General features: G+C 42.6%; 1 protein-coding gene across 12 annotated transcripts in view; it reads right to left on the bottom strand.

The window, feature by feature from the left end:
* LOC139580351 (calcium-activated potassium channel subunit alpha-1a-like) overlaps positions 1–13,292 on the bottom strand; it is a 264,274-nt gene that overhangs the window by 51,636 nt on the left and 199,346 nt on the right. For all 12 annotated transcript variants that reach the window (XM_071408931.1, XM_071408930.1, XM_071408932.1 and 9 more), the window contains 8 exons: positions 11,450–11,560; positions 10,806–10,911; positions 8,498–8,580; positions 6,219–6,288; positions 5,772–5,927; positions 5,272–5,381; positions 4,792–4,860; positions 1,449–1,535 (listed from right to left, as the gene is read on the bottom strand). In XM_071408931.1, the coding sequence (XP_071265032.1) occupies positions 1,449–1,535; positions 4,792–4,860; positions 5,272–5,381; positions 5,772–5,927; positions 6,219–6,288; positions 8,498–8,580; positions 10,806–10,911; positions 11,450–11,560 (792 nt within the window). The remainder of the gene's footprint in view (positions 1–1,448; positions 1,536–4,791; positions 4,861–5,271; positions 5,382–5,771; positions 5,928–6,218; positions 6,289–8,497; positions 8,581–10,805; positions 10,912–11,449; positions 11,561–13,292) is intronic.

Raw genomic sequence — 13,292 nt, 5'->3', positions numbered from 1 at the left:
AATGACAAAGCAAAATAGGTTTTTAGAAATGTTTGATATGTGTAAAAAAAAAAAATGAAATATCACATTTACATAAGTATTCAGAGCCTCGAGTCTTCTTGGGTATGACACTACAAGCTTGGCACACCTGTATTTGCGGAGTTTTTCCCATTCTTCTCTGCAGATCCTCTCAAGCTCTGTCAGGTTGGATGGGAACTTTGCTGCACAGCTATTTTCAGGTCTCTCTGGAGACCTTCGATTGGATTCAAGTCCGGGCTCTGGCTGGGCCACTCAAGGACATTCAGAGACTTGTCCTGAAGCCACTCCTGCGTTGTCTTGGCTGTGTGCTTAGGGTCGTTGTCCTATTGGAAGGTGAACCTTCGCCCCAGTCTGAGGTCCTGAGCGCTCTGGAGCAGGTTTTCATCAAGGATCTCTCTGTACTTTGCTCCGTTCATCTTTCCCTCAATCCTGACTAGTCTCCTTGCCACTAAAAAATGTCCCTACAGCATGATGCTGCCACCACCAAGCTTCACCGTAGGGATGGCGCCAGGTTTCCTCCAGACGTGACACTTGGCACACATTCAGGCCAAAGAGTTCAATCTTGGTTTCATCAGACCAGAGAATCGTGTTTCTCATGGTCTGAGAGTCCTTTAGGTGCCTTTTGGCAAACTCTAAGCGGGCTGTCATGTGCCTTTTACTGAGAAGTGGCTTCCTTCTGGCCACTCTACCATAAAGGCCTGATTGGTGGAGTGCTTCTGGAAGGTCCTCCCATCTCCACAGAGAAACTCTAGAGCTCTGTCAGAATGACCATCGGGTTCTTGGTCACCTCCCTGACCAAGGCCCTTCTCCCCCAATTGCTCAGATTGGCCAGACAGACAGCTCTAGGAAGAGTCTTGGTGGTTCCAAACTTCTTCCATTTAAGAATGATGGAGGCCACTGTGTTCTTGTGGACCTTCAATGCTGCAGACATTTTTTGGTACCCTTCCCCAGATCTGTGCCCCAACACAATCCTGTCTCAGAGCTCTACGGACAGTTCCTTCGACCTCATGGCTTGGTTTTTTCTCTTTTACCTTATATAGACAGGCGTGTGTGTGCCTTTCCAAATCATGTCCAATCAATTGAATTTAACACAGGCGGACCCCAATCAAGTTAGAAACAACTCAAGGGTGATCAATGGAAAGAGGAAGCACCTGAGCTCATAGCAAAGCTATGAATACTTAATGTAAAGTTTTTGATACATTTGCAAACAAATCTAAAATCCTGTTTTCACGTTGTCATTATGGGGTATTGTGATGTCATTATGGGGTATTGTGATGTCATTATGGGGTATTGTGATGTCATTATGGGGTATTGCATATAGATTGCTGAGGACATTTTTGATTTAATCAATTTTAGAATAAGGCTGTAATGTAACAAAATGTGGAAAAAGTCAAGGGGTCTGAATACTTCCCGAAGGCACAAGTACCTACCTCTTAACTTCTTTGGCATCGCTGGCGATAAAGAACCCCAAGGTTCCTTCCTGCATCTTCACATGGTTCCCAGGGTTGATGAGAGTGCTGTTGTAAATACAAAAAAAAATTGTCGTCAATGAGGAGAATCATTCTGTTACAGACAGTTAGTATCCTAATGCTCTAATGACGAGGAATGGTACACACTTAGACAAGACCACTATGTGGTGTGGACAAACAGAGGTTGGTGACTGTAACGTAGCTCATGAGAATCACTGTAAAACAAATGTTGTCACCGCTATTATGAAATTGACCGCATCATCCAATGGGAATTTGTAATGATGTAATGATTGATTATGATTAATATATAGAACCTCCATCTGTCAAGGATGAGAATGAACATTCAGGTAAGGTCAGGTGTCTTAGAGAGAACAACATTAGAGCTAAGGTACTGGTCACCCCAGACCAGTTTGAGAACAACCATACCTGTATATTAGCCTGGTCACCCCAGACCAGTTTGAGAACAACCATACCTGTATATTAGCCTGGTCACCCCAGACCAGTTTGAGAACAACCATACCTGTATATTAGCCTGGTCACCCCAGACCAGTTTGAAAACAACCATACCTGTATATTAGCCTGGTCACCCCAGACCAGTTTGAGAACAACCATACCTGTATATTAGCCTGGTCACCCCAGACCAGTTTGAGAACAACCATACCTGTATATTAGCCTGGTCACCCCAGACCAGTTTGAGAACAACCATACCTGTATATTAGCCTGGTCACCCCAGACCAGTTTGAAAACAACCATACCTGTATATTAGCCTGGTCACCCCAGACCAGTTTGAGAACAACCATACCTGTATATTAGCCTGGTCACCCCAGACCAGTTTGAGAACAACCATACCTGTATACTAGCCTGGTCACCCCAGACCAGTTTGAGAACAACCATACCTGTATATTAGCCTGGTCACCCCAGAACTGTGACAAATCACATAATATGTTACATGGACTCTGTTTGAAATAATAGGGGTAGACATGATTTATGAATGACTAACCCTACATCTGTAAGGGCCCTGTCCCTCAGTCAAGTATTGCATTTCATTGTATTGAATTGAAGGACAGATTCAACCACAAATACCAGGGAGCTTTCGAACGCCTCATAAAGAAGGGCAGTGATTGGTAGATGGGTAACAATAACCAATCAGACATTGAATATCTCTTTAAGGATGGTCAAGTTAATAATCATGTTGTGGATGATATATTAAACCACCCAGATACATCAAAGATGCAGTCATCCTTCTGAACTGAGCTGCAGGACAGGAAGGAAACTGCTCAGGGATGTCACCATGAAGCCATTGGTGATTTTAAAACAGCTACAGAGTTCAAAGGCTTTGATGGGAGAAAACTGAGGATGGATCAACAACATTGTAGTGACTCCACAATAATGACCTAAATGACAGAGTGAAAAGAAGAAGACAAATATACAGAATAAAAATATTCCAAAACATGCATATTATATGCAATAAGGTACTAAAGTAATACTGCAACAACAACAAAAATCACGGCAAAGGAATACACCTTTTTGGCCTAAATACAAAGCCTTAAATTTGGGGCCATTCCAACATAGTGGCCTCCCGAGTGGTGCAGCGGTCTAAGGCACTGCATCGTAGTGCTAGAGGCGTTACTACAGATGCGGGTTCGATCCCGGGCCGTGTTGCAGCCGGCCGTGACCGGGAGACCCGGCACACAATTGGCCCAGCGTCGTCTGGGTTTGGCCGGCCCGGGATGTCCTTGTCCCATCGCTCTCTAGCGACGGGCGCATGCACGCTGACATGCACGCTCTCTCCTGCCGGGCGCATGCACGCTGACACGGTCGCCAGTTGGACAGTATTTCCTCCAACACATTGGTGCGGCTGGCTTCCGGGTTAAGCGAGCAGTGTGTCAAGAAGCAGTGCGGCTTGGCCATGTCGTGTTTCGGAGGACGCATGGCTCTTGACCTTCGCCTCTCCCGAGTCCGTACGGGAGTTGCAACGATGAGACAAGACTGTAAAAGTACTAAAAAACAACAACTACACATCACTGTGTAACTGCCTCCTTATGTTCAAGCATGGTGGTGGCTGCATCATGGTATGGGTATGCTTGACATAGGCAATACTGGGGAGTTTTTCAGGATAAAAAGAAACGGGATGGAGCTAAGCACAGGCAAAATCCTAGATGAAAACCCACGAGGCGCCGCACAATTGGCCCAGCGTCGTCTGGGTTTGGCCGGGCCGGGATGTCCTTGTCCAATCGCTCTGCTTTATACCAGTCACTGGGAGAGGATTTCCCCTTTCAGCAGGACAATAACCTACAACACAAGGCCAAATCTACACTGGAGTTGCTTACCAAGAAGACAGTGAATGTTCCTGAGTGGCCAAGTTAGAGTTTTGACTTAAATCTGCTTGATTTAAATGTATTGCAAGACTTGAAAATTGCTGTCTAGCCATGATCCCCAACATCTTGACAGAGCTTGAAGAAGTTGCAGAGTATGATGTGAAGATCGTTCACCAAAAGAATGACAATTAAATACATTTTAATACCACTTTGTAACACAATAAAATGTGAATCCAAGGGGTCTGAATACTTTTGCAAGGCACTGTATGTGTCATGCATGGCTGTGGCTTGTTGGAAAGAGAGTAGCAGCATTGTGACATTATGACAGAAACATTCTGTCATAATTCACAAATGTTAACACTTGGCAAATTGATAACCTGTATAGGGCTGCATGTGTCTTGTTCAACATCAAGATGTACAATTGGCAATGTATAATACACAAGTAGGAGTGTCTCGACCTCTGAATGCTCAGCTATGAAGAGCCAAATGACATTTACTCCTGAGGTGCTGACCACTGAGGTGCTGACCACTGAGGTGCTGACCACAGAGGTGCTGACCACAGAGGTGCTGACCACTGAGGTGCTGACCACAGAGGTGCTGACCACTGAGGTGCTGACCACAGAGGTGCTGACCACAGAGGTGCTGACCACTGAGGTGCTGACCACAGAGGTGCTGACCACTGAGGTGCGATTATCTATGGACTTTTGAACATCTTGAAGAACGATCTGGACTTAATAATAGCCATGTACATACTGTTATAATCTCCACCAGGCACAGCCAGAAGAGGACTGGCCACCCCTCAGAGCCTGGTTCCTCTCTAGGTTTCTTCCTAGGTTCCTGTCTTTCTAGGGAGTTTTTCCTAGCCACCGTGCTTCTACATATGTAATGCTTGCTGTTTGGGGTTTTAGGCTGGGTTTCTGTATAGGACTTTATGACATCAGCTGATGTAAGAAGGGATTTATAAATACATTTGATTTGAACTGTACCTGCTTTCCCGTATATCAGACTTGTACTCGATAGCGATCAGTAGCAGCTTTAGCTTCACATAGCAGAGTCTGGAGAGGAGCATTCAAAAACATCAATATGTATATCAATATGAGAGAGAGAGAGTGAGAGAAATAGCGAGAGAGAGAGAGAGAGAGAGAGAGAGAGAGAGAGAGAGAGAGAGAGAGAGAGAGAGAGAGAGAGAGAGAGAGAGAGAGAGAGAGAGAGAGAGAGAGAGAGAGAGAGAGAGAGAGAGAGAAATGGCGAGAGAGAGAGAGAGAGAGAGGAAGAAATGGCGAGAGAGAGAGAGAGAGAGAGAGAGAGAGAGAGAGAGAGAGAGAGAGAGAGAGAGGAATGTCGAGAGGGAACGATGGAGAGAGAGAGACAGACAGTGGTATAGAGAGAAAGAAAGAGAAAGGTGGGTGATGGTGATTGAATATAATTGATATAGTAGGTACTTCAGAAAACAGTGTCATACTTACTCACAAATGGTGGGGAAGGATAAGCCCACAAAGGCACTAGACAGGTACTCAGTATACATTTCATTGGCTACTCCTTCCAGGTAATACTTCTGCCACGTGTCCTCTTCAATCTGAAACAATAATGGATAAAACATGGCTTGCAAAGGTACAGTATGTTATCAAGAACATATTTTATTTAACTCGCACAAAAAGTTAACAAAGTGACCATAAAGCAAATAACCCTGTAAGTGTAGGTACATCTATGGTGTTATCTTAAATATAAAACAAGTATTCTGAAAATACAAATACAGGCAGAATATGGAATAGTCTGAAAATTCCCTTCATTAGTCTTCACTAAGACCTAGGCACCTACAGACAAAGTGTGACCAAAGGATGAAGAACAATGCTGTACAAAAGCCTGTGGAAAAGTGGAATAATCTCCAGCTCTTCCTGGTCATTCGAGACGGATTTGAACCAGCGACCTAAGGATTACAGTCTGTTCAGGTCTCCCCAACATGTACCTTGATAAAGGACCTCATGGAGAAGAGGTTGGCCAGCATGGTGGAGAGGCCCTGAGCCAGACAGCTCTGTGCGATGAAGCCAAGCTTCAGCTCAGCAAGGCAAATGGCATCGTCACCCTCCTTCCAGTTCCAACTGGGAATGTTCAAAAGGTGGGCCTGGGGACACGCAGGAAAGACATTAGGGTTCCAAAATGTTGGTAATTGTCCCAAAATTCCCAGGTTTTGTAGCAATCCTGGTTGGAGGATTCCAAATGTCCTCTCAATCCATTCTGATTCCGGGAATCTGGAAAAACCTGGGAATTTTGTGAAAGTTACCTGAATTTTTACAACCCTAAAATATATAATTGAGGTGCAGGAAGAAGAGCAGTAGAGATGTTCTCAGCCTCCGCTGGAGTTTAATGACACGGTGTAGTAAGTAGCACTCTGAAGGGGTTGTACTGTACACACCTTGTTGTGGTACTGCAACATCTGGGTAATGATTCTGATCTTCGGGTGGTAGTTCTTGATGGAAATCACCCTGGGGTATTGTTAGAAGAAACAATGTAAGTCTACAGAATCTTGGACTCGGTAGTAACAGTTTTCTTGCTTAGGGAACTTGAGAGTTGACATTGGCATATTGTATGGCAGTCAGTTATAACAGTCAATTATTTTTGGTACATTATCTATTATCAATGCATTACTCAAGAATACATAGAGCTGAAGTCGTAAATTTACATACACTTAGGTTGGAGTCATTAAAACTCGTTTTTCAAACACTCCACAAATTTCTTGTTAACAAACTATAGTTTTGGCAAGTCGGTTAGGACATCTACTTTGTGCATGACACAAGTTCCAACAATTGTTTACAGACAGATTCCAGTGGGTCAGAAGTTTACATACACTAAGTTGACTGTGCCTTTAAACAGCTTGGAAAATTCCAGAAAATTATGTCATGGCTTTAGAAGCTTCTGTTAGGCTAATTGACATTATTTGAGTCCTTGGGAGCAATTTCCAAACACCTGAAGGTACGACGTTCATCTGTACAAACAATAGTATGCAAGTATAAACACCATGGGACCATGCAGCCGTCATACCGCTCAGGAAGGAGACGCGTTCTGTCTCGTAGAGAGACAGTGCAAATCAATCCCAGAAAAACAGCAAAGGACCTTGTGAATATGCTGGAGGAAACAGGTTCAAAAGTATCTATATCCACAGTAAAATGCGTCCAATATCAACATAACCTGAAAGGCCGCTCAGCAAGGAAGAACCCACTGCTCCAAAACCGCCATAAAAAAGCCAGACTACAGTTTGCAACTGCACATGGGAACAAAGACCGTACTTTCTGGAGAAATGTCCTCTGGTCTGATGAAACAAAAATAGAACTGTTTGGCCATAATGACCATGTTATGTTTGGAGGAAAAAGGGGGAGGCTTGCAAGCCGAAGAACACCATCCCAACCGTGAAGCACAGGGGTGGCAGCATCATGTTGTGGGGGTGCTTTGCTGAAGGAGGGACTGGTGCAGTTCACAAAATAGAAGGCATCATGAGGAAGGAAAATTACGTGGATATATTGAAGCAACATCTCAAAACATCAGTCAGGAAGTTTAAGCTTGGTCGCAAATGGGTCTTCCAAATGGACAATGACCCCAAGCATACTTCCAAAGTTGAGGCAAAATGGCTTAAGGACAACAAAGTCAAGGTATTGGAGTGGCCATCACAAAGCCCTGCCCTCAATCCTATATAAAATGTGTGGGCAGAATTGAAAAAGCGTGTGCGAGCAAGGAGGCCTACAAACCTGACTCAGTTACACCAGCTCTGTCAGGAGAAATGGGCCAAAATTCACCCAACTTGTTGTGGAAAGCTTGTGGAAGGCTACCCGAAACATTTGACCCAAGTTAAACAATTTAAAGGCAATGCTACCAAATACTAATTGAGTGTATGTAAACATCTGACCCACTGGGAATGTGCTTTTTTTAAAAAAATTTAGTCATTTAGCAGACGCTCTTATCCAGAGCGACTTACAGTAGAGTGCATACATTTTATAATTTTCTTTTTCTTTTTCTTTTTTTTAACATACTGAGACAAGGATATCCCTACCGGCCAAGAGCAGACGCTCTTATCCAGAGCGACTTACAGTAGAGTGCATACATTTTATTACATTTTTACATACTGAGACAAGGATATCCCTACCGGCCAAACCCTCCCTACCGGCCAAACCCTCCCTAACCCGGACGACGCTATGCCAATTGTGCGTCGCCCCACGGATCTCCCGGTTGCGGCCGGCTGCGACAGAGCCTGGGCGCGAACCCAGCCCAGCCTGGGCGTGAACCCAGCCCAGCCTGGGCGCAAACCCAGAGACTCTGGTGGCGCAGCTAGCACTGCGATGCAGTGCCCTAGACCACTGCGCCACCCGGGAGACGTGCTGAAAGAAATTAAAGCTGAAATAAATAATTCTCTCTACTATTATTCTGACATTTCACATTCTTAAAATAAAGTGGCGATCCTAACTGACCTAAGATTTTTGCTAGGATTAAATGTCAGGAATTGTGAAAAACTGAGTTTAAATGTATTTGGCTAAGGTGTATGTAAACTTCCCACTTCAACTGTATTCACATGCTCTCAAGCATAATTGTATTCCTCTAGTCATGTTTCAATAGGATAGTAAATGCAATGTGTTTTGTAAATCAACAATTTCTTTGCAATGTATATTTGTACAACACAATAGGTTGATAAAGTTGTCTCTGTACCTCATGATGTTGGAAGCATCCTCAGCATCAGGGTCTGCACAGTATTTATTAGCTAGGATCAAACAGGCATCTGCTGACTCTATCTGAGGGATGACAGAGAGACTAGATAAGACCTGACTCTATCTGAGGGATGACAGAACCCTAGATAAGACCTGACTATCTGAGGGATGACAGAGAGACTAGATAAGACCTGAATCTATCTGAGGGATGACAGAGAGACTAGATAAGACCTGACTATCTGAGGGATGACAGAGAGACTAGATAAGACCTGACTATCTGAGGGATGACAGAGAGACTAGATAAGACCTGAATCTATCTGAGGGATGACAGAGAGGCTAGATAAGACCTGAATCTATCTAAGTGATGACAGAGAGACTAGATAAGACCTGGCTATCTGAGTGATGACAGAGAGACTAGATAAGACCTGGCTTTCTGAGTGATGACAGAGAACTAGATAAGACCTGACTATCGGAGGGATGACAGAGAACTAGATAAGACCTGACTATCGGAGGGATGACAGAGAGACTAGATAAGACCTGACTATCTGAGGGATGACAGAGAGACTAGATTAAGAACTGAATCTATGTGAGGGATGACAGAGAGACTAGATTAAGACCTGAATCTATCTGAGGGATGACAGCGAGACTAGATTAAGAACTGCATCTATGTGAGGGATGACAGAGAGATAAAACCTGGCTTTCTGAGTGATGACAGAGAGACTAGATAAGACCTGACTATCTGAGGGATGACAGAGCGACTAGATAAGACCTGACTATCTGAGGGATGACAGAGAACTAGATAAGACCTGAATCTATCTGAGGGATGACAGAGAGACTAGATAAGACCTGACTATCTGAGGGATGACAGAGAGACTAGATAAGACCTGACTATCTGAGGGATGACAGAGAAACTAGATTAAGACCTGAATCTATCTGAGGGATGACAGAGAGACTATATTAAGAACTGAATCTATGTGAGGGATGACAGAGAGATAAAACCTGGCTTTCTGAGGGATGACAGAGAGACTAAATAAGACCTGACTATCTGAGGGATGACAGAGATAAGACCTGAATCTATCTGAGGGATGACAGAGAGACTAGATAAAACCTGGCTTTCTGAGGGATGACAGAGAGACTAGATAAGACCTAAATCTATCTGAGGGATGACAGAGAACTAGATAAGACCTAAATCTATCTGAGGGATGACAGAGAGACTAGATTAAGACCTGACTATCTGAGGGATGACAGAGAGACTAGATAAGACCTGAATATATCTGAGGGATGACAGAGAGACTAAATAAGACCTGACTATCTGAGGGATGACAGAGAGACTAGATAAGACCCTAATCTATCTGAGTGATGACAGAGACACTAGATAAGACCTGAATCTATCTGAGTGATGACAGAGACACTAGATAAGACCTGAATCTATCTGAGGGATGACAGAGAGACTAGATTAAGATCTGAATCTATCTGAGTGATGACAGAGAGACTAGATAAGACCTGAATCTATCTGAGGGATGACAGAGAGACTAGTTTAAGAACTGAATAGATCTGAGGGATGACAGAGAGACTAGATAAGACCTGAATCTGAGTGATGACAGAGAGACTAGATAAGACCTGAATCTATCTGAGGGATGACAGAGAGACTAGATAAGACCTGAATCTGAGTGATGACAGAGAGACTAGATAAGACCTGAATCTATCTGAGGGATGACAGAGAGACTAGTTTAAGAACTGACTCTATACAGACAGATTCTGAGTCCCAAATGGCATCCAATGGGCCATAAGGCTCTGGTCAAATGTAAGGGGAAAAGGGAGCCATCTGAGAAGCAGAGAGACTCAGGACATTAGACAGATACCAACCACCCTTGTGCTCCCTCTGAAGACACCACAGCAGAATCAACGAGATCACAACTACATTCAGTCAGAGCTATGAACAGTAGCTATCATACGTCACAGAGCGTTTCATTTCTAACTTCTAACAACTTCTACTATGTTCTTGTGGTATTTATCCTATTTATTTACCCTTTATCAATCTCAATGATTTACCTGGCTGTTATAAAAGTAACCGATTTGTAACTCTTCATAAAGGTAACCGATTTTGTAACTCTTTATAAAGGTAACCGTAGTGTAACTCTTCATAAAGGTAACCGTAGTGTAAGAGTGACCAAATTGACTTATACAATAAGGACCTGGTATAGTTCATGAAGAGTTGGTTGGAGATGCACTGTTGAGGCCGTTTGCTCTGCTAGCAGCTGTAAGGAATGAGTCAGGTAGGTTCATATTCATTGAAACAGGCCGGTTACCTTGACTCTGGCCAGGTCGTGTGGGTTGAGAACAGATCCCTGGTAGAACTCCACCTGGGTGAAGTGCCGTTTAAACAAGGCTTCCAGCTCAAGATTAGGGGAAATACTGGGATAGAAAGTAGAGTGTGTTAATGTTAACCAAGGCCTCCATCTCAAGATTAGGTTGTGTACTGAGACAGACAGGAGACCTGTGTTAATGTTAGGGGTCTGAGTGAGGTCTCCTCCTCAGCAAGTCAAATTGCAATTCATTGTGTAGTAATTGTAAGTGTAATTTATTCTAATGATGCAACGGGTTGACTCTACCAACGGTTTCCATACGGTTTCCATGGATCTGGGTGCTTATCAGGATATAGTCATTGTAGAGTCTGAGTATTCCAAAACAAGGAAAGGTGGTAGCAGCTCCCTAAAGGTTGTTGAGGTCATTTTTGGGAGCTGCTATCACCTTTCCTTCTCTGAAACACTCAGTATTGTTATGAGTCTTTGGGCCATTTTCCCAGACTCAGATTAAACCTATAGTCCTGGAATAAAACACACTTTCAATGGACTTTCAATCGTTTTTTATGGTTTTTAGTCCAGGACTAGGTTTAATCTGGGTCCGGGAAACTGGCACGTAAAAGTGTAAGGAAAAAACATGGTACACTTACTTATGGAGAAAAACAATTTCTACATTGACATCATCCCTGTCCTTGTGTAGGAAGTCTTTTAGGAAGTTGGACACACTTTCAAGGGTAATATGACCACAGACCACGATGTGCCTATAGGGAATAAGATCCAGGAATAGTCATAAGATTTAAACTATGGTTTGCTAAAAGCTGCTAGACTGCTGACGGATGTTTCACCTTCTTTCTTGACTCTGAAAATAAAATTAAAATCATACGTTGGATCTGACAGATTTTTTTTTTTTTAAAGACCTGAAAAAGTCGGTTTCCGTGTAGACAACACACACACAGCCAGCCCACTGTTTATTTACCAAACAACACATCATTCTCCCTGGTTTCTACAGTACATGTTCTTTGATGAACAGGAGTCCATTGTTATGTGAACAGTTGACAGTACTAAAGCCCTTTAGACTGTACAGTCCGTCCTATGTAAGGCCTGAAGGACAGCTCAGGATAAAAAAATCACAGAGCAGAGAGCATTCTGGCTTTCCACTAACAGATAAAAAATAATGACAATTTCCTTTGTTGGAGATTATGATGCGATTGCTACATTCTACAATTCAGGAAAGAGCTTATCTTTAGTAAGATTCATGTTGTCTCCACAGGGGGGGGTAACATTCAATCAGACAGTATCCCTGCTACAGGATAGTACCCGCAGGATTGTGAGATAAACTCTTCATCGTGAGATAAAACTCAGGATGGGGTTAAGAAGGGCATTTCTTTAAGCTGTTATTGCAATGGTCACTTCCATCACATATGGTACCAAACGTATTGGTTTGAAGATGTAGACGCAAGTCATTTATACTAACAACTTCTCACATACCTGCACACGATTTTGAAATAAATCGAACATTGTGTATCTTATTACATTTCTTATTTATCATATTGTATCTTGTTGACGTTATAGAATTGGGTCTTTATGTGAATATCACAGATAAATTCTATTCATATTTGTATATGAAAAGGTATGAAAAAGGGGAATATACTAGGACAGTAGGACTGAGAGATAAGAATATGAATCACATGAAACAGAAATACACATCCTTCAGAATGCAGAAGAAAGGAGAAGAGAATATATTACCAAAACAGACACTGGCTATAGAGACTTGACAAAAAAAAATATGAATTATAATATCAGATGCTGGCTATAGAGACTTGACTAAAAAAATATATAAATTACCAAAACAGACGCTGGCTATAGAGACTTGACAAAAAAAATATGAATTACCATATCAGACGCTGGCTATAGAGACTTGACAAAAAAAATATGAATTACCATATCAGACGCTGGCTATAGAGACTTGACTAAAAGAAAGTCCCAAAAAATTATCCACAACAAATTAAACAACAAAAAAATTGTAAAAACGAGCCAAGAGAAGTTTGTTCAGAGGGATGAGGCATCCAGGGATTAAGGGCAGAATACTACTGTACTTTGAGAAACACGTGTGTAACTTGAATTTCTGCATATAATCATTCATTGATTGATGTCAATGGGAGATTTGCATGGAAATTTGAGTTATGAGCACACATCTCAAGGTAGTATTTGGCCCCTTAGGGTGTAGGTCTGACTGCAGATTAAGGCCAGGAATGTAGCAGGGCTTGGGAAATCAAATTAACTGGTGGTACCAGACAAAAAAACAAGGGGAAAAAAGACAAACTGGAAGCAAGCGAGGAACATGCAAGAGCGTATGTGGACATGAAAAAGACACAAAAGGTAGGTAGCTAGACCACTTTATTAACATTCATTTAAAATAATCTGGGAATAAATTAGATTTAGATTAGCTAATTATTTAATTGAAGGTTAGTCCCGTTTTGTAAATCTGTTTCC

This window comes from Salvelinus alpinus, chromosome 7 (genome assembly GCF_045679555.1).
Source record: "Salvelinus alpinus chromosome 7, SLU_Salpinus.1, whole genome shotgun sequence".
Classification (NCBI taxonomy): Eukaryota; Metazoa; Chordata; class Actinopteri; order Salmoniformes; family Salmonidae; genus Salvelinus; species Salvelinus alpinus.
The sequence above is the reverse complement of the archived record's forward strand: the minus strand, read 5'-3'. Positions and strand labels throughout refer to the sequence as shown.